General features: G+C 59.3%; 2 protein-coding genes across 11 annotated transcripts in view; one reads left to right on the forward strand and one right to left on the reverse strand.

Annotated features, from left to right (window-relative positions):
• The window catches only part of AP2A2 (adaptor related protein complex 2 subunit alpha 2), an 89,057-nt gene extending 80,873 nt beyond the window's left edge, over positions 1–8,184 (forward strand). For all 10 annotated transcript variants that reach the window (XM_070564534.1, XM_070564533.1, XM_070564535.1 and 7 more), the window contains 7 exons: positions 1,531–1,613; positions 3,886–3,975; positions 4,834–4,957; positions 6,385–6,501; positions 6,583–6,652; positions 6,789–6,923; positions 7,780–8,184. In XM_070564534.1, the coding sequence (XP_070420635.1) occupies positions 1,531–1,613; positions 3,886–3,975; positions 4,834–4,957; positions 6,385–6,501; positions 6,583–6,652; positions 6,789–6,923; positions 7,780–7,857 (697 nt within the window). In that variant the 3' untranslated portion in view covers positions 7,858–8,184. The remainder of the gene's footprint in view (positions 1–1,530; positions 1,614–3,885; positions 3,976–4,833; positions 4,958–6,384; positions 6,502–6,582; positions 6,653–6,788; positions 6,924–7,779) is intronic.
• Positions 8,185–10,388: 2,204 nt separating this feature from the next.
• Positions 10,389–24,799, reverse strand: part of LOC103544449 (mucin-6) — a 29,114-nt gene continuing 14,703 nt past the window's right edge. Inside the window, exons 31-35 of the mRNA XM_070564653.1 lie at positions 24,693–24,737; positions 14,767–24,245; positions 13,709–14,627; positions 11,450–11,552; positions 10,389–11,159 (exon numbers count right to left, since the gene is read on the reverse strand). Coding sequence (XP_070420754.1) covers positions 10,982–11,159; positions 11,450–11,552; positions 13,709–14,627; positions 14,767–24,245; positions 24,693–24,737 — 10,724 coding nt within the window. The 3' untranslated portion in view covers positions 10,389–10,981. The remainder of the gene's footprint in view (positions 11,160–11,449; positions 11,553–13,708; positions 14,628–14,766; positions 24,246–24,692; positions 24,738–24,799) is intronic.

Consider the following 24,799-nt stretch of genomic DNA (forward strand, 5'->3'; position numbering starts at 1 on the left):
TCTGAGTCGGATTGGGCGGGGCAGCGACTCTGTGGCTGTGTGGCTTCAGGCTCAGCCACCTTGGTCAAGTCTCCTCTCTGTTCCGTGAGAGTCCTGGGAGCACCTGGGTCCCTGTGATCGATTTTGGAAAACGTGGCTGGGCACGTTCTCAGGTTTTGGAAGAAGGTTGTGCACAGTGCCTGCACTGTGTGTTATTTTGTGAAACTTCAGGCATAGCTCAGGCTGGGTAGAGGGCCTCTTGTGTTGAGGCCTGGAGGACTGGACGAGGGGGAGGGGCAGCTGTGGGCCTTGGTGGTCTGTTGGGGCCGCGTGGGGAGCAGGGCTCTGTGCTGCAGTGAGTGGACACAGAGGGTGGAGCCTGGCTCAGCTCTCTCTCCGTGCTGACCACACCTCTTGCCATCTCTGCTGCTGCTTCCTCTCCTTCTGTGCTGCTTGAATTAGCCTGACCTGGCTTCAACTGAGGTAGTTTCTGAGAGACCAGCTGAGACTGTGCACGATGCTGATGATCTTATACGCAAGTAAGCAACACTTGAACCTCTGTGGGTGGGCACCAGCAGTAAAATTTGGACAAGATAGGATGAGTGCAGGAATCACTGGCTTTGAGCTTCTCCAGCCTACCATACAACTGGACTGGGAGATTTCGAGGTGGGGGCTGCTTCTGCGGAGTGTCTGTCTGTCAGGCCCTCCCTGCCCATGTGCCTGTGGGGGGCTCCACGTGGAGAGCCAGCCCACCCCCCACTCTGGACCGCGCCTTCTCCTTCACATGCTGGCGGAGGAGCTGCAGAGTGCGGCTGGCCCCTAGAGTGGCTAGCTCCTGCTGCATCCACGTGGTGTGGCACCCGCCCCACTCCCTCTTCCCTTTTTTGGTCCCAATTTGCTGTGTAATTGTGATTTATGTTAGAGGAGGCCCGACCACTTTCAGCTCCTCTGAGGTACATACAAGTAAAAACTAACACGTTATTTATTTTCCTCTAATTCTGTGTAGTGTAGAGACCATGTAGTGAGCAAAACCCTGGGCCCCTGTGCAGTACAGACACTGACCCTGCCCTGAGGAGAGGACGGCAGAGGAGGAGAGGAGACGGGAGGGAAGCAGAGTGCTGAGTTGCCGAGGGGTGGGCCGCCCGGGTGTGAGTACACGAGGCCTGCACATAGCCCGGGGTGGGATGCTGATCGCAGGATTGAGGCCATTGCCTGCTGTCCGATGGAAGAGCCTGTGGTCTGACCTGGAAGTGTGGGCAGGTGCCTTGGTTCCTGTGTCCTGCCATTCATTCTTGACCAGCACTCTGATGGAAAGCAGAGTTCCGACCCATCTCACGTGCTCACGCCTTGGTGTGCCCGTGTCACTGCTCCCTGCTCACCCTCCGTCTCCAGTGGGCGCTCTTCATGGTGTGCTTTGCAATATTTTACTATTTTTCCCTTCCCTCATCTCCAGTGGAGGTTTTTCGGGCCTTAGTGTTTGTTAATCTCTTTTTCAAAATCTTTATTTTCAGTAGGTGGCTTTGAGTGATTCACATGTCCCTTTTCCCCTAGGTTTGTCTGTAAAAATAACGGGGTGTTGTTTGAAAACCAGCTGCTTCAAATCGGACTTAAGTCTGAATTTCGGCAGAATTTAGGTATGTGTTTTAATTCCTCAATGAAAACTTCTTTTAGAAATTATGGGGAGAGAAGATGGTTCTTTTGGACATTTGTCAGCTATCTTCCCCGTTGCTAGTAAGCTGTAAAAAATAGTCCTTTCTCTCCTACCACTTTGCCTCTGGACTATTGGCGTGTCTTGCAGTGAGCAGAGGATCCCCCTCTTGGGCGGTAACAAATTGTGTTCATTTTATATAAGTATCTGTCTCCCAATATGAGCCACTTTGTGGTGATTCCATAGTTTCCATTCAATTTCAAAGAGAATGCTGATCACAGTACCACATGAATATCTTTTATAGGGAAAATACTTATTTTAATAAAGAATAATTTAAAAAAAATTATAGGGAGAAAATATTTGCAAAATCATATATCTGATAAGGGTCTAGTTTCCAGAATACATAGAGAACTCCAACTCAGCAACAGAAAAACAAACAGCCCAGTTAAAAAATGGGCAAAGGACTTCAATAGACATTTTTCTAAGGAAGACATACAGATGGCCAAAAGCACGTGAAAAGGTGCTCGACATCACTGATCATTAGGGAAATGCAAATCAGAACTGCAGTGAGACACCGCCTCATATCCATCAGGATGGCTACTCTCAAAAGGACGAAAATAAGTGATGGTGAGGATATGGAGAAATTGGACCTTGTGCACTTTTGGTGGGAATGCGAAATGGTGAAGCTGCTGTGGAAAACAGTATGGCGCTTCCTTAAAACATTAAAAATTGAGCTACTGTATAATCCAGCAATTCCATTTCTGGGTCTCTCCTCAAAAGAAGTGAAAGCAGAGTCTTGCAGAGATATTTGCACACCCGTGTTCACAGCAGAATTATTCACAACAGCAAAAAGGTGGGAACAAGTCAAGTGTCCATTGATGGATGAATAAATAAGAAAACTGTAGTCCGTCCACACAATGGTACATTATTCAGCCTTAAAAAGGAAGGAATCCTGACATGTGCTACCACATGGATGAATGTTGAAGGCATCATGCTGAATGAGATAAGTCGGTCACAAAAAGACAAATCCTGTGTGATTCTGCCTACCTGAGGTCCCCAGAGTCTTCAAGTCTGTAGAGACAGAAAAGTAGGGTGGTGGGTGCCAGGGGCTGGGGGATGGGGAGTGAGTGTTTAATGAGGACAGAGTTTCAGTTTAGAAAGGTGGAAAGTTCTGGAGATGGATGGTGGTGATGGTTGCACAACAATGTCACTGTGCTTAATGCCACTGAGCTGTACCCTTAAGAATGGTTAAGATGATAATTTATGTTACGTATATTTTACCACAGTTGAAAAAAAAGCTTTTGAGTCCCTTCCCAAAAAATTATGCTCACTGACCATGAGGACCGCTGCCAAGGGGAGGCACTTCTGCACTGATGATGGCCCCACTTACTTCTTGGGTGCCATCATTGAGCCTGTGAGGACTCATTTTTCTCTTTTGTAAAAACAAGTGAAAGTTTGGGGAGAAAAAGAAAAATAATACAGCTGCCTTCCAGGGATCTTTTAGGGATGTTGTGAGGATTAACAGAATAATTCTCATGGGAAATTCTACATTGAAATGGATTGTGATATTTTATTTCTGATTTGATTCAGATGTTAAACTCTGGGCCGTGATCACTTCACCTTGGTTTTGGTTGTTTTTTAAATTGTGGGAGGAGTGATGCCAAACTGCTTGTCATTTTCAGGATATTTGAGGTTCACTTTCCATTCTGAATTCAAAGGGTGTAAAAATGTTCACAAAGGTTTGTGTAAAGATTTCTGTCGTGCTGTAAGTAACTGAAGATGGTAGAGTGTGCTTGGTGTCCGCCAGCGCCGGGTTCATGAGCTGCTGCAGTGGAGGGCTCAGGGGGCATCGTTCTGGAGGGGGCACTGACACCCTGCCCCGTGGTGGAGGCAGGTCCAGCCAGGCCTCCCTCGGGGGGTCCTGGGCCGGGAAGGGCTGACAATGACTGTGGTGGCCTAGAGGCACAGGACCCGGAGCAGGGGTGCTCCTGTGTGCTTCCTGTTCACCTGTGGGTGCACAGGTTCCCCGTCCATCGTGGAAAGGTGGGTGGGTGGAGGCCACGCACACAGGCTGTTGGCGAGCAGGAGGCCCTCAGCGGTGGGAGAGGTGGTCTTTGTGTCCTTGTGGCGAGAGTCAGGGGTCACAATGCTTCACTTAAATTTACCTAGGGGTGGGGCCTTTTTGGTTTTTCACTGCTAATATTCAGGATATGTGTGAAATGATGTGCGTGAAACAAATTGTTTTTGTGTCCTTCTAGGTCGGATGTTTATATTTTATGGTAATAAGACCTCCACGCAGTTCTTAAGTTTCACTCCAACACTAATCTGTTCAGATGACCTTCGGGCTAATATCCTTGGTTCCATTTCCCCATGCCTCTGACAGACAGTAATTGGGGATTTAGAGGAGGGTTTTGAGGAAGTTGTTTTTGTTTTTTTATTTTGATCGGAATAGTCAGATGTTTCCAGGTGCTGTAGTAATATCCAGTGATCTTCCCACGTCTGAGTTCTGTGTGGACAATGCGTGCAGAAATGACCTGTGGGCGTCTGCTCGCACTTCATTTGGCTTGTTGGAGTCACGTCTCTTTCACTTGTCTTGTTTTGGGACATTATTGTTAAGTCTCTCTGAGCTCTGGTCTCCTTCTCTGGGAGTTTCCTGGAGAGAGCTGCTGCCGCTCACAGCAGAGCGAGCGGTGGGTGCGCTCCCCGGGACTGAGCCCATGTGCTTGGGACGAGCTTGTGTTTGCTTCCAGAGGCTCTGTGTTCAGACTGGAGACTTGCCCCTAATAAACACCAGAAATATAATTAGAACTTTCCCAGCTCATGTCAGCTGTAGTATCAAATATCTCTTCCTCCAAGGATGGGCCAACCAGGTAAGCTAAGGGTGCAGAAGGCCCCAGCTTGACTAGAGAAGGTTGCCACCTTTCCTGAAGAAGACCCATGTGAAGCAGTAGCCTCCTTAGCACAGGCCAGATCCATTTTTATTTTAAGATAAATGTGTTTTAAATGTAGGCTATTAAAGCCAAGTGTTTCAAAATAGTCATTAAAGATACATGTATGTAGGATCAGCTGTCTTAAAGGTTTCATCCAAGATCAGGAGACTTACAGAGCCCCTCACTCCTGGGCTTACTGGGCGCCCTAGGACCAAACGGCTTGCTTGGCTCGGGCGCACTTTCTCATTGTTGAAATGGCCTCCTTGACATGTACACATCTGAGCCTGCAGACCAAGCCTGTGGACCCAACTGTGGACGGGGGCGCGCAGGTGCAGCAGGTTGTCAACATAGAGTGCGTGTCTGACTTCACAGAGGCGCCGGTCCTCAATATCCAGTTCAGGTAGGAGCCCCAGGTCGTGGAGTTTGCTGGCTGGGGGATCGTATTACTGGCCCCCTCTTGCCTGGAGCTGGGGTGGTGTGAGGGCTGGGCCTGCACGCAGCTGTGTCCCTGGGAACAGTTTGTCTTCACTAAGCCTCAGCATCCTTCAGAGGGTGTTGTGAGGACCGAGGGAGTAACCCAGGTAACTGCTGGTACCCATTGTGCACACTGCAGTATTAGCTGTGGAGAGTATGGGAGATGTGGGGAGAGAAGGTTTGCCCAGGACTCTGTGAGACCAGGACGAGCCAGCCTCTGAGATTCCTGATAAGTGGTGCCATCTTTCTGAGGTCAGTCCTTTCAAGCTGAGAAACAGAGGGATCTATCCCATGGGGCTGGGGAACAGCCAGGTCCCGTATGCCACTGCTGGGCTCGCTGCTCTGGAAGTCAGCTGCAGGGTGATGGGTCTCTCTGGATCCTCGTCTGGGTGTGTGAATTTTTGCATAGTTGTACTCAGCATGCACACCATCTTGATTATTTTTTTAAAAAATGTGTTTTGTGTTGCTGCTCGATTCATTACTATTATTTTTCAGTGATTACAATGGGGTATACATGATCAATCAGTTCCCTGTTGGGTGTTTTGTAAGGTTTAATTTTTTTTTTTTTTTTTTTTTAGATTTTATTTTTTCCTTTTTCTCCCCAAAGCCCCCCAGTACATAGTTGTATATTCTTCGTTGTGGGTCCTTCTAGCTGTAGCATGTGGGACGCTGCCTCAGCGTGGCCCGATGAGCAGTGCCATGTCCGCGCCCAGGATTCGAACCAACGAAACACTGGGCCGCCTGCAGCGGAGTGCACAGACTTAACCACTCGGCCACGGGGCCAGCCCCGTAAGGTTAAATTTTTTAAAAGCTCATTTCAAATTAAAAACAGAGAAGTAAAGATTGTATGCTTTGTAGAATTTAGGGAAATAGACCTGCAAATTCTTGTTTCATTCTGTAGGCAAACTCTTTTCTTTAATCTTTTCATGGAAAAAAGAAAAAAAAAACCTACACAATTTACGCCAACTTGGAGTTGTAGGAAATGGACTGGTGGGGACAAGTGAAGAGGTGATAGAAGACCCGAGGTTGGACATCCTGCCCGAGGCTTGTCCTGGGGTTGATGGGCCCATCTGCCAACACGTGCACAGGAGCAGTTCGTGTCACGTGTCTGGTTTGTTGGTCTTTATCTGTGAATGACATTTCACACTGAGATAGAGCCTCTCTGTGACTCAGTGCTGCTCTTCCAGAACACTCCATCCTGCCCTTGTGGACAGGACAGTCCCCTCTGACAGACAGTGGAGTCCCGCCCGACCCTGGAGGTTTGCAAACTAGGAATTATTTGGCTCTCCAGTTGAGTTTCAGCTTTCCTGGATGTCCCTGTGCTCTTCTCAACATGTCTCTGTGTTCTCATAGGTATGGGGGAACCTTTCAGAATGTGTCCGTTAAGCTGCCTATCACACTCAACAAATTTTTCCAGCCCACAGAAATGGCTTCTCAGGATTTCTTTCAGCGTTGGAAGCAACTGAGCAAGTAAGTGGGGAGGGGCGAGGGGTGGGGCTCCTAGCTTCGGACTCGGCTGAGAGTCCCTACACTCTTCTTGGTTTCTCACAGTCCTCAGCAGGAAGTGCAGAACATTTTCAAAGCAAAGCATCCAATGGACACGGAGATCACCAAAGCCAAGGTAGATTCCTGTTTGTGGACGTTCCCAGAGTTAGGACACCCCACCGGGCTCCGAGGAGGCCGGTTGTGTTCCCGTCCTTTGAATAGTCCTTGGATCTCGCTGCCAGCGTCCCAACTCTCCTGTGTCTTTTGCACAGATTATTGGGTTTGGTTCTGCACTCCTTGAAGAAGTCGATCCTAACCCTGCAAATTTTGTGGGAGCCGGTATCATACATACCAAAACCACCCAGATTGGATGCTTACTGCGCTTGGAGCCGAATCTGCAAGCCCAGGTCAGGCCTCTTGAGGAAATGGCTAAATACACTTAAACTGATTTTTTATAGTGGTGTAATTTATACACAGTGAGACACATAGATTCTAAGTGCAGTAGTTTGATGAGTTTCAACAGATGTGTATTCCCATGTAACCCCCACCACCCTATTGATACATACAACATTTCCTTTGCCCTAGAAAATTCCCTGGTGCCTCCTCTCCATCTGCCCTGGCCTTCCCTAGAGGCAGCCTCCATGGGGCCCGCCATCAGGCTGCGATGACCCTGAGTTCCATGACTCAGCCAGGTTGCTGCATGTGTCCCCAGTGGGCCCTCGTGCTGGCCATGCGGCACTCTTTCACAGGGATGCGCCCCAGTTGGTTTACCCAGTCCTCCTGTTGATGGACATCTGGGCTGTCCCAGTTTGGGGCTGTTTTGAATAGAGCTGCTACAGATATTCTTGGATGTGCCTTTGTACAGACATGTGTTTACATTTCACTTGGTAATACGCAGGGTGGAATTGCTGGCTCGTAGGGTATGTGCGCAGTTAACTTTGCAAGAAACTGCCGCATTGTTTTCCAGACCGGCTGCACAATTTTATACCAATAGCGTATGAAAGTTCCAGTTGCTCTACATGTGCACAGGCCCTCGTTATCATCAAACTTTTTTACTTTAGTTGCTGAAAGCCTGTTTGATGCTTGAGTCTTTGTAAAACAGTGGGCGCCTCCAGAGAGAGGCTGAACAGAGGGAGGTTGAGGGGCTGCTGGGCGGGGCCTGGCCCCAAGGCCGTCTGCTGCCCAGGCTCTCTGCCCAGGCTCTCTGCCCAGGGCCGCATAAGCCCCGGTGTGGCCACTGACCTGCTGTGTTCTCCATTTCAGATGTACCGACTCACACTGCGGACAAGCAAGGAAACCGTCTCTCAGAGACTGTGTGAATTGCTGTCAGAACAGTTTTAATCCACAAGGGTGGAGTATCAGGCTCGTGTGTCTGTGCATTTTTCTTCATCTCTACCATTTGTCTTCATTACCATGCTGCAAATAAATACCCCCGTCTGCTGTCGCAGCACAGCACCTCCCAGCCCTGCTTCTCCAGCCCTTGGCCCTCCTGGGGATGGACGGGAACACAGGCGCGCAGTTTCAGAAGAAGAGCCGGAGCCTGGACTGCAGCCGGCCTGCCAAGTCAGAAGGAGGGAGCCTGGATCCTGGGATCAGTTTTTATAGAAATCAAGACAGTTCTGTGGTTAAATCTACAAATTAAAGGGAAATTAGAAGTTTGAATGAAAATGGAAATTTTTTTGAAATTTTGTTGAAACACCACTGCTTTATTGCTGATAGTTCATCTCTGATTTTCTGAGAGAAGCAGCAGCATTTTCCTGTAGTAGAGCTAGATTTTAACTAGGGCGTTTGGCTGTTTTGGTGGGTGAGGCTAGGTGCAGGAGGCGTGTGATGTAGCTCGTGGGCTGGTGAGGTGCGTCCACATGTAGCCTGGGTGCCATCCCCAGCCCTGGGAGCATGAGCATGGCGCCTGTGGGCTTGCTGCAGCATTGGCCGGCAGTGTTCCTAATGCGGAAGTTAGGAACATTTGTGTTTTTAATGACTCTCAGCACCACCATGTGTCCTGGCGAGATGTGTCCTGTTCTCCTTCTCCTTGCACCATATTCTTAAAGGAACATTTGTAATGCTCTCTGACAGTCTGAGACCTGTTTGCAGTGTGGTGGGAGCAGGGTTACTGGAAGCTCCAGAGGTTATGCATCTCACCTCACTGTCCTTGGGGCTCAAGTGAGCACACTGTTATCGTAGTAGCCAGGGGCTGGTTCCTGTTTGTGACTGGAGGGCTAAATGTGGGCCGGAACGTGAGCTGGTCTCTTCCCTGTTTGGTGGCCTTAACCTGTCAGTGTGGTTTGCCCTGGGTCGTGACTGCAGGCTCGGGTGCTGTGGACCTTGGCCTGTGTGGTAGGGGAGGGAGGCCTGGATGTGGTGAGGAAGCAGGGGGCCATGCTGGGGATGAGCTGTAGCCCGTCCGCTGCAGCTGCTCTGGTCTCTCGGCTCTCGTGGTGTCACCCTGTGCTGGCTGCCAGGCTGCTGGTCTGCACCCTGAGGTGGCTGTGACAGGAGCAGAGCTGAGCCAGGGCCTCTGTTCTGTTAGTGGCTGATGTGCCAGGTGGGTGACTGGCACAGGCTGGCAGGTTTGTCCTAAGTAAACATGTCTGTGTTGTCAGTAGTTGAGGGACCTAGGAAGACCCAGGGCCCTCCGTCGGTTCTCCTGGTTTAGCAGTAGGGACTGGGCTCCTCAGACGTACCTGGGGGAGCCACATGGGGCACTGAAGAGCACGGGCCACCCTTTGCTGCGGTATGGGTCCTGGGGAAGCAGCTTCAGGGAATCGCTGTCTGGGTGCTGGTGCCACTGCAGGATGGTGTGGCTGGGGTCCTTGCCATGCTACAGACACTCCCACTCAAGTTTCCCACACCCACCATTCTGTGTAGCCCCTGGGGTGCATGGTCTGCCATCCATGTTGATTTGAGTCACCGGCATCTCTGTGTCCTGTGGAGTCTGCAGCTGGTGCCAGCGTGTGGTGACATAGCAGTTGACAGTACCAGGGTGGCATTGCAGATTGATGTCGTGGCTGTGCCACCAAGGTGATGTTCGTCATGCTTTTGTTCAACCTGCTAGACAGTGCGTGGTGCTTGGGTGCTGCCATGTGGACCACCAGCTCAGTGGTGGTTTCCTGTGTCAGTCGATGTCCTCCCTAGAGAGTCAAGGCGGTTCTGCTGGGCTTTCACTGGGGGCCATTCTAGGTGAGGATCCATCAGTAAAGCATGTTCCTTTCCAAAGAAAAATAAATGCTAGAACAGTGACCAGAGTGTGTGCTGTCTTTGGAGGGAAAAGCATCTCAAGTACAACTCAAGGCCCTGCCTTGTGGGCTGTGTGGGCTATTGAACACTGATGACATGGGCACGGTGCCTGCCCTGGGTGGGACTGTTCTTCCAGGTCACAGGGCTGGAAACTTAGGTGCATCTGAAATGACGTGCTTTTGCCCTGCACTTTGGTTCGGGCTGTGTGGTTGACCTGTGGAACTCATCCTGGTGGGGCCTTCAACATGGCCTCAGTGCTCCCCATGTCTCAGTGTCTGTTGGGGTCCTGTCTTCTGGAGGCCTAGAGGCTGAGGGACAGGTGGACCCAGGGGGTTCCTTCCTGATCTGAGGGATGAGAGCTCACATGGGGGTGACCCCCACCACAGACGGGGTGCAGAGACCCACAGGATGGAGGGTGTCGTGGGAGAGTCCTGATGAGGGAGGGACCCTGGAGGTGGGCCTAGAAAGAGCAAGAGGGTCTCTAGGGGGAGGGGAAGGGAGGGTCTGGGGCCTGCGGCATCCCTTCCTGGTCTGGCCTGACGCCCGGTCCAGCCCCGTGGAGCAAGTATGGGTCCAGGGCTTGTGAATGCCTGAGAGGCGCAGGAGACGGCGCCGGCAGAGCTCACAGGCCAGCCTCTGTGCTTGACCAGTGCTAGTTTATTTGTCATCTGTTCACGTTGAGCTTATTGTGCACACAGGTGTGACACCCCCTTCCCAGGCTGAGCTCGGCTGGCGAGTGGGTGTTTCTGCTGGCCGGCACCTGCGTCTGCCCTCTGGCCCTGCGTCACTCTCCCTTCCCTGACTGTGTGGTTCCTCTGCTCGCTGCCGTCTTTGCTGCTGACCTATGCCTCTTCCCCGCCCATTCCTGCCTGGTGCTGCCAGCCTCATGACCCGTCCGCACCTCCCCAAGGTGCTCCCTGTGGAGTGACCTTCCTGGCCACCCTCACCCTGGCATCTGCTCCTTGGGCCATCTCCAGGGTTCGGTTCGGGCAGCTGCCCTCAAAGCCTGGAGGCTGTGCAGACAATCGATGGGCGTGGCCGGAAGTGCCCCTGTGTAACCCACTGGGCCTGGTCAGGGGCTGCGGGACTTCTGTCTGGCAGCCCCTCTCCTGGCAGGTGCCCCAGTGAGCTGTGTCTGAGGCTGGGCCTATGGCCAGGAAAGGGGCTGCCGGCCGGGGGAGGTGTCAGGAGCAGTGCTTCGTCCTCACACCCACTGGGGGCCGGGCCTCTAGTCTTCGCAGTGCTGGGGCTGGCACGCACAGCTGCTGAACACCTGTAGCGTGAAAACCAGCTGCTGTCCCTGCGCTCCAGGATCTGGGCAGGGCAGCACCACCTGCTTCTCATAGGAGCCAACGGGATGGCAGCAGCTACAGTGCGTGTCCACTTGCTTGGTGTCAGTGTTGAAGCTGCAAAGAAGCCATGACAGGGAGTATGGGTCAGGGCTGTCGCCTTCGGGAGTGTTCCCGCTCCTCCCTGGTCAGTCCAAAGAAAGGTGGACACTGAGATCTCAGGTGGGCCCCTCAGGGTGTGATCTCCTGCTGCTGGCCTCCCCGTAGTTGGGGGCGGGGCAAGGGGTGGGACTACTTCTCTGGTGGATCTGCTCCAGCTCCCACTTGGTGCTGCCTATGTTGGACAGGGCAGGTTCCAAGCTCAGGGCTCAGCCCCAGGCGGAGGCTACCTGGGGCTGACAGCTCACCTGGCCGAGGAGGCACAGAAGCCCTCGCAGCGGGTCACTGTCACGTTGGCTTTGCATCCCTGGTAAGTGACCTCCTCCTCGAGCTCCCTCACGCTGCAGACTCCTGGGAGCCAAGAGGTGGGTGGTTAGTGCCAGCCCCAGGGTATGGCTGGAGGGCAGGTGTGGCCTTTGGATGCTCTGCACTGGACCCTAGGAGGGTAGGACCTCAGACAGCTGGCACTGGGCCTGGGGTTTCTCAAACTTCTGTGTGAAATAGTGAGCAATGCCAGCTCAGTGAAACGAAGAAGGTGTAGCCGTCAGCTGAGTAACTGCTTAGATGAGCCTGGGGTCCCATGTGCGGTGCCTCCAGTGGCGTCTTCCCTGGGCCCCTGCCCCAGGCTGTCTTCCTGCCCCATCAGTCTCCCCATGTCCGAGCCCTTCTGAGCTTAGACCTCACAGCTTTGCATGGGAACAAAGCCTGATGAGCTCTCATTCTGTGTTTGCCTCCTGAAAGTTGGCTATACTGGGAGTCTCCAAGGTCAAGGGTTTTCTCGGAGGACAAGGCAGATTGCCAGCAATGGGCCCATGTGACCCACTCTTGGCCCCCAGCCTCCCCAGTCACCTCCCTTCTTGGCCTAACACCAACCTTTGGGTGTAGTTACCACTGGTCTGTTGGGCCGAGAACCTGCAGGAGGATGTCAGTGTCCCCAGGGGGGACAGATGGCATCACGGGAGCTCCCTGCAGGGGCTTGTGCTCACAGAGGGGGAGGAGTGCTGACCCAGCTGTGAGTTCTGGCCTGTGTCTATCCCAGTGGGCAATGTTCGCCAGATGCCTCGGGCACCTTGGCAGCTGGCAGAGCAGTGTTAACATAGAAACTGCCAGTGCGGAACTTGAGTGAAAAAGCTCGAAGAGGTTCCTGAGCGAAGACTGGACAGTCTACCCTGCTTTGCCCACCCTGCCCACGGTCAAGGCTTCCCCGTGGACTTGAGCACCCATCTGCCTTCTCTGCTGGACATGGGGATGAGAGGACTGGTGGGGATAGGGCTTTGGGTGCATCACCCTGGAACATTGCCCTCAGCTGTCCTCCCCTCCTGATCTTCTGCTCCTGCTCCCTCACCCTGCTTACTGGGGTCCCCTCCCCATGCACAGCCTGCACCAAGTCCTTGTCTCACAGGAGAAAACGTCATTGCAGACAGACCTGCCTAGGGGAAGACGAGGGATGTGTGAGGGGAGGACGGATGCCTTGGAGGGAATACCCAAAAGCAGGGGGAGGGGCGTCACTGGAGAACACGATGGGCTCCGGCAGGCCTGGGCACAGGAGGGCAGAACAGAGCTGGAGGAGGCTGTAGCACTGAGATCTGGGCCAGCACTGATGCTAGAAGGCTGGAGCCCTGGCCGCTAGTTGCCACTCGGCCCCCAGCAGTCACCCAAGGTGAGAGGCACATTCATGCCTTTGTTTTCATTTCTGCACCCTGGGGGATGGTTGGAGTAGTTGAACCCCAGGGTCCCTGATAGCTGTAAGCTCTCCTGAGTTCTGGAGATCGCAGCCATGGGAGACTGCTGACGGCACCTTGAAGGGAGGCCAGGACTGCAGTGGGGAACATGAAGGGGAGGAGATGAATCATGAGTGATCCCAGTGCAAGACAGACATAGAGGCGCAGAAATGGGAAAGGGGACCTCCTGGGGGAGGCCAGTCGCTTCCTTCGGCCAGACTGGGGATGGCTGGAGAGGTGCCCGGAGAGAAGGGGAGAAAGGCACCAGAGCTCAGTTGAGGAGGATTGGGAACAGGCCCCGAGGACGTGAGGCAACACACAGAACAGGATGAGCCAAAAGAGGGGAGGGAGCGAGGGGAGGAGGCAGGACTCAGACAGCAACTGCCTACTGGTGGGGCGATGTCCTTCCCAGATACCCCCAAGGCACAGCTGAGGACACCAAAGCTCTGAGACCTAGAGTGACACAGGGGATGGCTGGTAGAGGCAAAACTGGAGCTCCAGCCTGGGTGTGTGTAACTCCAATCTGTGTGCAGCACCCTGCCTTGCTCTGCTGTACCCAGGAGAAGGGAATGCAATAGGTAGAGGAAAGGAGACATTCCCACCATGATGACTGGGTGAGTCTCTGAGAGTGGGGAAGGGTGTGATTGGAACAGAAGCTGAGAGGTGGTGAAGGGCCCAGATATTCATCAGGAAACGTCCCTGAGTACTGCCAAAGGTGGAGAGGCAAGGAAAGGAGGAAGCTGTGCAGCAAGGATTACAATGATGAGATACAGTGATGTCACTTACCGGGAGAGATGGGTGGAGATGTGATGAGAGAAGAGACGGAAGGGGCCCTGGTGGAGAAGGACGCCTCAGTGGGAAAGGAAGAGCTTCCATGCACAGTGAAAGAGCTGGTCAGGAAGACAGTACTCAGCAGGCTACTGGTACTGGGCTGTCGAGTGGTGAGGCTGGTGGCTGGGGAACTCGGGATGGGTGTAACTCCCAGAGTGGATGACATGAGGGGAGCAGTGGGAGGTTGCGTGGTGAGAGAGGTAGACTGTGCAGTGGTAGAAAGAGAAGACAAGGTGGAGGGGAAGTGGGTACTAGGTGTGAACATGGGTGTCGGCAAAGGGGCTGTGGTAGTAGAAGTGGACACAACAGGGGGATGGGTAGAGACATGGAGAGTTGGTGTGGAGGACAGAGAAGACACATGAAAAGTAGGACTGAATGGAGGTGGAAGAGAACTAGAAAACTGGGTTTCTGGTTGGGTTGGGGTGATGACTCGGTGGGAAGTTGGAGTGACCGAGGAGGTGGCAGATGTTGGAACCTGAGTGGGCAGAGTGGTCTCGGGGCGTGATGGGGTCGGGGAGGTGCTGGTGGTCCGGAAGGATGTCCCCGTGGGCGGCCCTGTGGTGTGGGCGGTGGAGGAGAGGGAGACGGTCGGTGGGGAGGAGTGAATGGTGAAGGGAGTGTGGGGCCTGCTGGCGGTGGCGGTGGGGGTGGCCGTGGCGGTGTGTGTCGCGGGGGTGGCAGTGCCTGTGGTGGCGGGCTTGGGGGACAGGGTGGTGTGTGGGGCCGAGGTGGTCTCAGGGCGGGCAGTGGAGGAGGGGTGTGACCCGGGGGAAGGGGAGGTTTTGGCCGTGCTGAGCGAGGTGGGGGCTTGGGTGGTCCGCGTTGTGGTCAGTGTCACGCGGTGCGGATGTGGGTGTGGGTGTGGGCGCTGTGGCTGTCGGGGGGACGTGGGAAGACGGAGGAGGGGTGGCCGTGGGCGTTTGAGAGGCTGCAGAAGACTGGGTTTCTGGTTGGGTTGGGGTGATGACTCGGTGGGAAGTTGGCGTGACCGAGGAGGTGGCAGATGTTGGAACCTGAGTGGGCAGAGTGGTCTCGGGGCGTGATGGGGTCGGGGAGGTGCTGGTGGTCCGGAAGGATGTCCCCGTGGGCGGCCCTGTGGTGTGGGCGGTGGAGGAGAGGGAGACGGTCGGTGGGGAGGAGTGAGTGGTGAAGGGAGTGTGGGGCCTGCTGGCGGTGGCGGTGGGGGTGGCCGTGGCGGTGTGTGTCGCGGGGGTGGCAGTGCCTGTGGTGGCGGGCTTGGGGGACAGGGTGGTGTGTGGGGCCGAGGTGGTCTCAGGGCGGGCAGTGGAGGAGGGGTGTGACCCGGGGGAAGGGGAGGTTTTGGCCGTGCTGAGCGAGGTGGGGGCTTGGGTGGTCCGCGTTGTGGTCAGTGTCACGGGTGAGGATGTGGGTGTGGGTGTGGGCGCTGTGGCTGTCGGGGGGACGTGGGAAGACGGAGGAGGGGTGGCCGTGGGCGTTTGAGAGGCTGCAGAAGACTGGGTTTCTGGTTGGGTTGGGGTGATGACTCGGTGGGAAGTTGGCGTGACCGAGGAGGTGGCAGATGTTGGAACCTGAGTGGGCAGAGTGGTCTCGGGGCGTGATGGGGTCGGGGAGGTGCTGGTGGTCCGGAAGGATGTCCCCGTGGGCGGCCCTGTGGTGTGGGCGGTGGAGGAGAGGGAGACGGTCGGTGGGGAGGAGTGAGTGGTGAAGGGAGTGTGGGGCCTGCTGGCGGTGGCGGTGGGGGTGGCCGTGGCGGTGTGTGTCGCGGGGGTGGCAGTGCCTGTGGTGGCGGGCTTGGGGGACAGGGTGGTGTGTGGGGCCGAGGTGGTCTCAGGGCGGGCAGTGGAGGAGGGGTGTGACCCGGGGGAAGGGGAGGTTTTGGCCGTGCTGAGCGAGGTGGGGGCTTGGGTGGTCCGCGTTGTGGTCAGTGTCACGGGTGAGGATGTGGGTGTGGGTGTGGGCGCTGTGGCTGTCGGGGGGACGTGGGAAGACGGAGGAGGGGTGGCCGTGGGCGTTTGAGAGGCTGCAGAAGACTGGGTTTCTGGTTGGGTTGGGGTGATGACTCGGTGGGAAGTTGGCGTGACCGAGGAGGTGGCAGATGTTGGAACCTGAGTGGGCAGAGTGGTCTCGGGGCGTGATGGGGTCGGGGAGGTGCTGGTGGTCCGGAAGGATGTCCCCGTGGGCGGCCCTGTGGTGTGGGCGGTGGAGGAGAGGGAGACGGTCGGTGGGGAGGAGTGAGTGGTGAAGGGAGTGTGGGGCCTGCTGGCGGTGGCGGTGGGGGTGGCCGTGGCGGTGTGTGTCGCGGGGGTGGCAGTGCCTGTGGTGGCGGGCTTGGGGGACAGGGTGGTGTGTGGGGCCGAGGTGGTCTCAGGGCGGGCAGTGGAGGAGGGGTGTGACCCGGGGGAAGGGGAGGTTTTGGCCGTGCTGAGCGAGGTGGGGGCTTGGGTGGTCCGCGTTGTGGTCAGTGTCACGCGGGCGGCTGTGGGTGTGGGTGTGGGCGCTGTGGCTGTCGGGGGGACGTGGGAAGACGGAGGAGGGGTGGCCGTGGGCGTTTGAGAGGCTGCAGAAGACTGGGTTTCTGGTTGGGTTGGGGTGATGACTCGGTGGGAAGTTGGCGTGACCGAGGAGGTGGCAGATGTGGGAACCTGAGTGGGCAGAGTGGTCTCGGGGCGTGATGGGGTCGGGGAGGTGCTGGTGGTCCGGAAGGATGTCCCCGTGGGCGGCCCTGTGGTGTGGGCGGTGGAGGAGAGGGAGACGGTCGGTGGGGAGGAGTGAGTGGTGAAGGGAGTGTGGGGCCTGCTGGCGGTGGCGGTGGGGGTGGCCGTGGCGGTGTGTGTCGCGGGGGTGGCAGTGCCTGTGGTGGCGGGCTTGGGGGACAGGGTGGTGTGTGGGGCCGAGGTGGTCTCAGGGCGGGCAGTGGAGGAGGGGTGTGACCCGGGGGAAGGGGAGGTTTTGGCCGTGCTGAGCGAGGTGGGGGCTTGGGTGGTCCGCGTTGTGGTCAGTGTCACGGGTGAGGATGTGGGTGTGGGTGTGGGCGCTGTGGCTGTCGGGGGGACGTGGGAAGACGGAGGAGGGGTGGCCGTGGGCGTTTGAGAGGCTGCAGAAGACTGGGTTTCTGGTTGGGTTGGGGTGATGACTCGGTGGGAAGTTGGCGTGACCGAGGAGGTGGCAGATGTGGGAACCTGAGTGGGCAGAGTGGTCTCGGGGCGTGATGGGGTCGGGGAGGTGCTGGTGGTCCGGAAGGATGTCCCCGTGGGCGGCCCTGTGGTGTGGGCGGTGGAGGAGAGGGAGACGGTCGGTGGGGAGGAGTGAGTGGTGAAGGGAGTGTGGGGCCTGCTGGCGGTGGCGGTGGGGGTGGCCGTGGCGGTGTGTGTCGCGGGGGTGGCAGTGCCTGTGGTGGCGGGCTTGGGGGACAGGGTGGTGTGTGGGGCCGAGGTGGTCTCAGGGCGGGCAGTGGAGGAGGGGTGTGACCCGGGGGAAGGGGAGGTTTTGGCCGTGCTGAGCGAGGTGGGGGCTTGGGTGGTCCGCGTTGTGGTCAGTGTCACGCGGGCGGCTGTGGGTGTGGGTGTGGGCGCTGTGGCTGTCGGGGGGACGTGGGAAGACGGAGGAGGGGTGGCCGTGGGCGTTTGAGAGGCTGCAGAAGACTGGGTTTCTGGTTGGGTTGGGGTGATGACTCGGTGGGAAGTTGGCGTGACCGAGGAGGTGGCAGATGTGGGAACCTGAGTGGGCAGAGTGGTCTCGGGGCGTGATGGGGTCGGGGAGGTGCTGGTGGTCCGGAAGGATGTCCCCGTGGGCGGCCCTGTGGTGTGGGCGGTGGAGGAGAGGGAGACGGTCGGTGGGGAGGAGTGAGTGGTGAAGGGAGTGTGGGGCCTGCTGGCGGTGGCGGTGGGGGTGGCCGTGGCGGTGTGTGTCGCGGGGGTGGCAGTGCCTGTGGTGGCGGGCTTGGGGGACAGGGTGGTGTGTGGGGCCGAGGTGGTCTCAGGGCGGGCAGTGGAGGAGGGGTGTGACCCGGGGGAAGGGGAGGTTTTGGCCGTGCTGAGCGAGGTGGGGGCTTGGGTGGTCCGCGTTGTGGTCAGTGTCACGGGTGAGGATGTGGGTGTGGGTGTGGGCGCTGTGGCTGTCGGGGGGACGTGGGAAGACGGAGGAGGGGTGGCCGTGGGCGTTTGAGAGGCTGCAGAAGACTGGGTTTCTGGTTGGGTTGGGGTGATGACTCGGTGGGAAGTTGGCGTGACCGAGGAGGTGGCAGATGTTGGAACCTGAGTGGGCAGAGTGGTCTCGGGGCGTGATGGGGTCGGGGAGGTGCTGGTGGTCCGGAAGGATGTCCCCGTGGGCGGCCCTGTGGTGTGGGCGGTGGAGGAGAGGGAGACGGTCGGTGGGGAGGAGTGAGTGGTGAAGGGAGTGTGGGGCCTGCTGGCGGTGGCGGTGGGGGTGGCCGTGGCGGTGTGTGTCGCGGGGGTGGCAGTGCCTGTGGTGGCGGGCTTGGGGGACAGGGTGGTGTGTGGGGCCGAGGTGGTCTCAGGGCGGGCAGTGGAGGAGGGGTGTGACCCGGGGGAAGGGGAGGTTTTGGCCGTGCTGAGCGAGGTGGGGGCTTGGGTGGTCCGCGTTGTGGTCAGTGTCACGCGGGCGGCTGTGGGTGTGCGTGTGGGCGCTGTGGCTGTCGGGGGGACGTGGGAAGACGGAGGAGGGGTGGCCGTGGGCGTTTGAGAGGCTGCAGAAGACTGGGTTTCTGGTTGGGTTGGGGTGATGACTCGGTGGGAAGTTGGCGTGACCGAGGAGGTGGCAGATGTTGGAACCTGAGTGGGCAGAGTGGTCTCGGGGCGTGATGGGGTCGGGGAGGTGCTGGTGGTCCGGAAGGATGTCCCCGTGGGCGGCCCTGTGGTGTGGGCGGTGGAGGAGAGGGAGACGGTCGGTGGGGAGGAGTGAGTGGTGAAGGGAGTGTGGGGCCTGCTGGCGGTGGCGGTGGGGGTGGCCGTGGCGGTGTGTGTCGCGGGGGTGGCAGTGCCTGTGGTGGCGGGCTTGGGGGACAGGGTGGTGTGTGGGGCCGAGGTGGTCTCAGGGCGGGCAGTGGAGGAGGGGTGTGACCCGGGGGAAGGGGAGGTTTTGGCCGTGCTGAGCGAGGTGGGGGCTTGGGTGGTCCGCGTTGTGGTCAGTGTCACGGGTGAGGATGTGGGTGTGGGTGTGGGCGCTGTGGCTGTCGGGGGGACGTGGGAAGACGGAGGAGGGGTGGCCGTGGGCGTTTGAGAGGCTGCAGAAGACTGGGTTTCTGGTTGGGTTGGGGTGATGACTCGGTGGGAAGTTGGCGTGACCGAGGAGGTGGCAGATGTTGGAACCTGAGTGGGCAGAGTGGTCTCGGGGCGTGATGGGGTCGGGGAGGTGCTGGTGGTCCGGAAGGATGTCCCCGTGGGCGGCCCTGTGGTGTGGGCGGTGGAGGAGAGGGAGACGGTCGGTGGGGAGGAGTGAGTGGTGAAGGGAGTGTGGGGCCTGCTGGCGGTGGCGGTGGGGGTGGCCGTGGCGGTGTGTGTCGCGGGGGTGGCAGTGCCTGTGGTGGCGGGCTTGGGGGACAGGGTGGTGTGTGGGGCCGAGGTGGTCTCAGGGCGGGCAGTGGAGGAGGGGTGTGACCCGGGGGAAGGGGAGGTTTTGGCCGTGCTGAGCGAGGTGGGGGCTGGGGTGGTCCGCGTTGTGGTCAGTGTCACGGGTGAGGATGTGGGTGTGGGTGTGGGCGCTGTGGCTGTCGGGGGGACGTGGGAAGACGGAGGAGGGGTGGCCGTGGGCGTTTGAGAGGCTGCAGAAGACTGGGTTTCTGGTTGGGTTGGGGTGATGACTCGGTGGGAAGTTGGCGTGACCGAGGAGGTGGCAGATGTGGGAACCTGAGTGGGCAGAGTGGTCTCGGGGCGTGATGGGGTCGGGGAGGTGCTGGTGGTCCGGAAGGATGTCCCCGTGGGCGGCCCTGTGGTGTGGGCGGTGGAGGAGAGGGAGACGGTCGGTGGGGAGGAGTGAGTGGTGAAGGGAGTGTGGGGCCTGCTGGCGGTGGCGGTGGGGGTGGCCGTGGCGGTGTGTGTCGCGGGGGTGGCAGTGCCTGTGGTGGCGGGCTTGGGGGACAGGGTGGTGTGTGGGGCCGAGGTGGTCTCAGGGCGGGCAGTGGAGGAGGGGTGTGACCCGGGGGAAGGGGAGGTTTTGGCCGTGCTGAGCGAGGTGGGGGCTTGGGTGGTCCGCGTTGTGGTCAGTGTCACGCGGGCGGCTGTGGGTGTGCGTGTGGGCGCTGTGGCTGTCGGGGGGACGTGGGAAGACGGAGGAGGGGTGGCCGTGGGCGTTTGAGAGGCTGCAGAAGACTGGGTTTCTGGTTGGGTTGGGGTGATGACTCGGTGGGAAGTTGGCGTGACCGAGGAGGTGGCAGATGTGGGAACCTGAGTGGGCAGAGTGGTCTCGGGGCGTGATGGGGTCGGGGAGGTGCTGGTGGTCCGGAAGGATGTCCCCGTGGGCGGCCCTGTGGTGTGGGCGGTGGAGGAGAGGGAGACGGTCGGTGGGGAGGAGTGAGTGGTGAAGGGAGTGTGGGGCCTGCTGGCGGTGGCGGTGGGGGTGGCCGTGGCGGTGTGTGTCGCGGGGGTGGCAGTGCCTGTGGTGGCGGGCTTGGGGGACAGGGTGGTGTGTGGGGCCGAGGTGGTCTCAGGGCGGGCAGTGGAGGAGGGGTGTGACCCGGGGGAAGGGGAGGTTTTGGCCGTGCTGAGCGAGGTGGGGGCTTGGGTGGTCCGCGTTGTGGTCAGTGTCACGGGTGAGGATGTGGGTGTGGGTGTGGGCGCTGTGGCTGTCGGGGGGACGTGGGAAGACGGAGGAGGGGTGGCCGTGGGCGTTTGAGAGGCTGCAGAAGACTGGGTTTCTGGTTGGGTTGGGGTGATGACTCGGTGGGAAGTTGGCGTGACCGAGGAGGTGGCAGATGTGGGAACCTGAGTGGGCAGAGTGGTCTCGGGGCGTGATGGGGTCGGGGAGGTGCTGGTGGTCCGGAAGGATGTCCCCGTGGGCGGCCCTGTGGTGTGGGCGGTGGAGGAGAGGGAGACGGTCGGTGGGGAGGAGTGAGTGGTGAAGGGAGTGTGGGGCCTGCTGGCGGTGGCGGTGGGGGTGGCCGTGGCGGTGTGTGTCGCGGGGGTGGCAGTGCCTGTGGTGGCGGGCTTGGGGGACAGGGTGGTGTGTGGGGCCGAGGTGGTCTCAGGGCGGGCAGTGGAGGAGGGGTGTGACCCGGGGGAAGGGGAGGTTTTGGCCGTGCTGAGCGAGGTGGGGGCTTGGGTGGTCCGCGTTGTGGTCAGTGTCACGGGTGAGGATGTGGGTGTGGGTGTGGGCGCTGTGGCTGTCGGGGGGACGTGGGAAGACGGAGGAGGGGTGGCCGTGGGCGTTTGAGAGGCTGCAGAAGACTGGGTTTCTGGTTGGGTTGGGGTGATGACTCGGTGGGAAGTTGGCGTGACCGAGGAGGTGGCAGATGTTGGAACCTGAGTGGGCAGAGTGGTCTCGGGGCGTGATGGGGTCGGGGAGGTGCTGGTGGTCCGGAAGGATGTCCCCGTGGGCGGCCCTGTGGTGTGGGCGGTGGAGGAGAGGGAGACGGTCGGTGGGGAGGAGTGAGTGGTGAAGGGAGTGTGGGGCCTGCTGGCGGTGGCGGTGGGGGTGGCCGTGGCGGTGTGTGTCGCGGGGGTGGCAGTGCCTGTGGTGGCGGGCTTGGGGGACAGGGTGGTGTGTGGGGCCGAGGTGGTCTCAGGGCGGGCAGTGGAGGAGGGGTGTGACCCGGGGGAAGGGGAGGTTTTGGCCGTGCTGAGCGAGGTGGGGGCTTGGGTGGTCCGCGTTGTGGTCAGTGTCACGGGTGAGGATGTGGGTGTGGGTGTGGGCGCTGTGGCTGTCGGGGGGACGTGGGAAGACGGAGGAGGGGTGGCCGTGGGCGTTTGAGAGGCTGCAGAAGACTGGGTTTCTGGTTGGGTTGGGGTGATGACTCGGTGGGAAGTTGGCGTGACCGAGGAGGTGGCAGATGTTGGAACCTGAGTGGGCAGAGTGGTCTCGGGGCGTGATGGGGTCGGGGAGGTGCTGGTGGTCCGGAAGGATGTCCCCGTGGGCGGCCCTGTGGTGTGGGCGGTGGAGGAGAGGGAGACGGTCGGTGGGGAGGAGTGAGTGGTGAAGGGAGTGTGGGGCCTGCTGGCGGTGGCGGTGGGGGTGGCCGTGGCGGTGTGTGTCGCGGGGGTGGCAGTGCCTGTGGTGGCGGGCTTGGGGGACAGGGTGGTGTGTGGGGCCGAGGTGGTCTCAGGGCGGGCAGTGGAGGAGGGGTGTGACCCGGGGGAAGGGGAGGTTTTGGCCGTGCTGAGCGAGGTGGGGGCTGGGGTGGTCCGCGTTGTGGTCAGTGTCACGGGTGAGGATGTGGGTGTGGGTGTGGGCGCTGTGGCTGTCGGGGGGACGTGGGAAGACGGAGGAGGGGTGGCCGTGGGCGTTTGAGAGGCTGCAGAAGACTGGGTTTCTGGTTGGGTTGGGGTGATGACTCGGTGGGAAGTTGGCGTGACCGAGGAGGTGGCAGATGTGGGAACCTGAGTGGGCAGAGTGGTCTCGGGGCGTGATGGGGTCGGGGAGGTGCTGGTGGTCCGGAAGGATGTCCCCGTGGGCGGCCCTGTGGTGTGGGCGGTGGAGGAGAGGGAGACGGTCGGTGGGGAGGAGTGAGTGGTGAAGGGAGTGTGGGGCCTGCTGGCGGTGGCGGTGGGGGTGGCCGTGGCGGTGTGTGTCGCGGGGGTGGCAGTGCCTGTGGTGGCGGGCTTGGGGGACAGGGTGGTGTGTGGGGCCGAGGTGGTCTCAGGGCGGGCAGTGGAGGAGGGGTGTGACCCGGGGGAAGGGGAGGTTTTGGCCGTGCTGAGCGAGGTGGGGGCTTGGGTGGTCCGCGTTGTGGTCAGTGTCACGCGGGCGGCTGTGGGTGTGCGTGTGGGCGCTGTGGCTGTCGGGGGGACGTGGGAAGACGGAGGAGGGGTGGCCGTGGGCGTTTGAGAGGCTGCAGAAGACTGGGTTTCTGGTTGGGTTGGGGTGATGACTCGGTGGGAAGTTGGCGTGACCGAGGAGGTGGCAGATGTGGGAACCTGAGTGGGCAGAGTGGTCTCGGGGCGTGATGGGGTCGGGGAGGTGCTGGTGGTCCGGAAGGATGTCCCCGTGGGCGGCCCTGTGGTGTGGGCGGTGGAGGAGAGGGAGACGGTCGGTGGGGAGGAGTGAGTGGTGAAGGGAGTGTGGGGCCTGCTGGCGGTGGCGGTGGGGGTGGCCGTGGCGGTGTGTGTCGCGGGGGTGGCAGTGCCTGTGGTGGCGGGCTTGGGGGACAGGGTGGTGTGTGGGGCCGAGGTGGTCTCAGGGCGGGCAGTGGAGGAGGGGTGTGACCCGGGGGAAGGGGAGGTTTTGGCCGTGCTGAGCGAGGTGGGGGCTTGGGTGGTCCGCGTTGTGGTCAGTGTCACGGGTGAGGATGTGGGTGTGGGTGTGGGCGCTGTGGCTGTCGGGGGGACGTGGGAAGACGGAGGAGGGGTGGCCGTGGGCGTTTGAGAGGCTGCAGAAGACTGGGTTTCTGGTTGGGTTGGGGTGATGACTCGGTGGGAAGTTGGCGTGACCGAGGAGGTGGCAGATGTTGGAACCTGAGTGGGCAGAGTGGTCTCGGGGCGTGATGGGGTCGGGGAGGTGCTGGTGGTCCGGAAGGATGTCCCCGTGGGCGGCCCTGTGGTGTGGGCGGTGGAGGAGAGGGAGACGGTCGGTGGGGAGGAGTGAGTGGTGAAGGGAGTGTGGGGCCTGCTGGCGGTGGCGGTGGGGGTGGCCGTGGCGGTGTGTGTCACGGGGGTGGCAGTGCCTGTGGTGGCGGGCTTGGGGGACAGGGTGGTGTGTGGGGCCGAGGTGGTCTCAGGGCGGGCAGTGGAGGAGGGGTGTGACCCGGGGGAAGGGGAGGTTTTGGCCGTGCTGAGCGAGGTGGGGGCTGGGGTGGTCCGCGTTGTGGTCAGTGTCACGGGTGAGGATGTGGGTGTGGGTGTGGGCGCTGTGGCTGTCGGGGGGACGTGGGAAGACGGAGGAGGCTTGGCCGTGGGCGTTTGAGAGGCTGCAGAAGACTGGGTTTCTGGTTGGGTTGGGGTGATGACTCGGTGGGAAGTTGGCGTGACCGAGGAGGTGGCAGATGTTGGAACCTGAGTGGGCAGAGTGGTCTCGGGGCGTGATGGGGTCGGGGAGGTGCTGGTGGTCCGGAAGGATGTCCCCGTGGGCGGCCCTGTGGTGTGGGCGGTGGAGGAGAGGGAGACTGTCGGTGGGGAGAAGTGAGTGGTGAAGACAGTGTGGGGAGTGCTGAGGGTGTGTGCTGTTGGTGTGCTCTCTTCACTTGTGGTGTGTGCCCTCGTGCCTGGTGATGTTAGCGGGGTGGTGTGCTGGGTGCTTGAGCGTGTGCTGGGGCTTGTGCTGGTATGACCGTTTGGCGGCCTGTCAGTGTGCTCTGTGTTCTGGCTGACAGCTGTGCTCCGGGTCCATTCGGTTGTGGAGGATGCTGTGGGAGACAACGTCTGTCAAGTCCCTTTCTTTCTTACCTCCTCCTGTTGGTTCAGCTCCCACTTCTCACCCTCTTTTGCTGTGGTTTGAGTGCATCTTGGGAGGTTGTCCCAGGCATTCTTCCTGTGTCCCACCCTCTCCTCCTCGACCCCTGTCCTGTGTCTTCCCTGGCCCTCGTTGCAGGTCAGTTGCCTCTAGTCGTTTTGGGTTCCCTCCTCTCTAGCCCTCTGTCTCCTCCCTGTTTCCCCCACTTTCAGAGTGGCTTTTCTTGGGGCGGAGTGGACCATCCCTCCACGAGCATCTCTGCTGCTGGCCTTTGTAATGGGCTTCTCTTCTGATGCCAGTGTTGGAATACAGATGTTTCTGGCCCATCCTGCATAGTGGGAACTGTATTTTGTGTCAAGTGCTTTTGGCACCCATGAAGTCCCCTGTGTCTGTGGCTCACCTGGGGAGGAGGCAGCCGTGGTGGATCGGAGCTCCGAAGCTGTCGCTGCGGAGAAGTGCAGAGAGAAGCATGTTTAGGGAGGTAGGCTGAGGGCTGGGGGCTCGGCA

The sequence above is a fragment of the Equus przewalskii genome, chromosome 11 (assembly GCF_037783145.1).
Source record: "Equus przewalskii isolate Varuska chromosome 11, EquPr2, whole genome shotgun sequence".
In the NCBI taxonomy this organism is placed as follows: domain Eukaryota; kingdom Metazoa; phylum Chordata; class Mammalia; order Perissodactyla; family Equidae; genus Equus; species Equus przewalskii.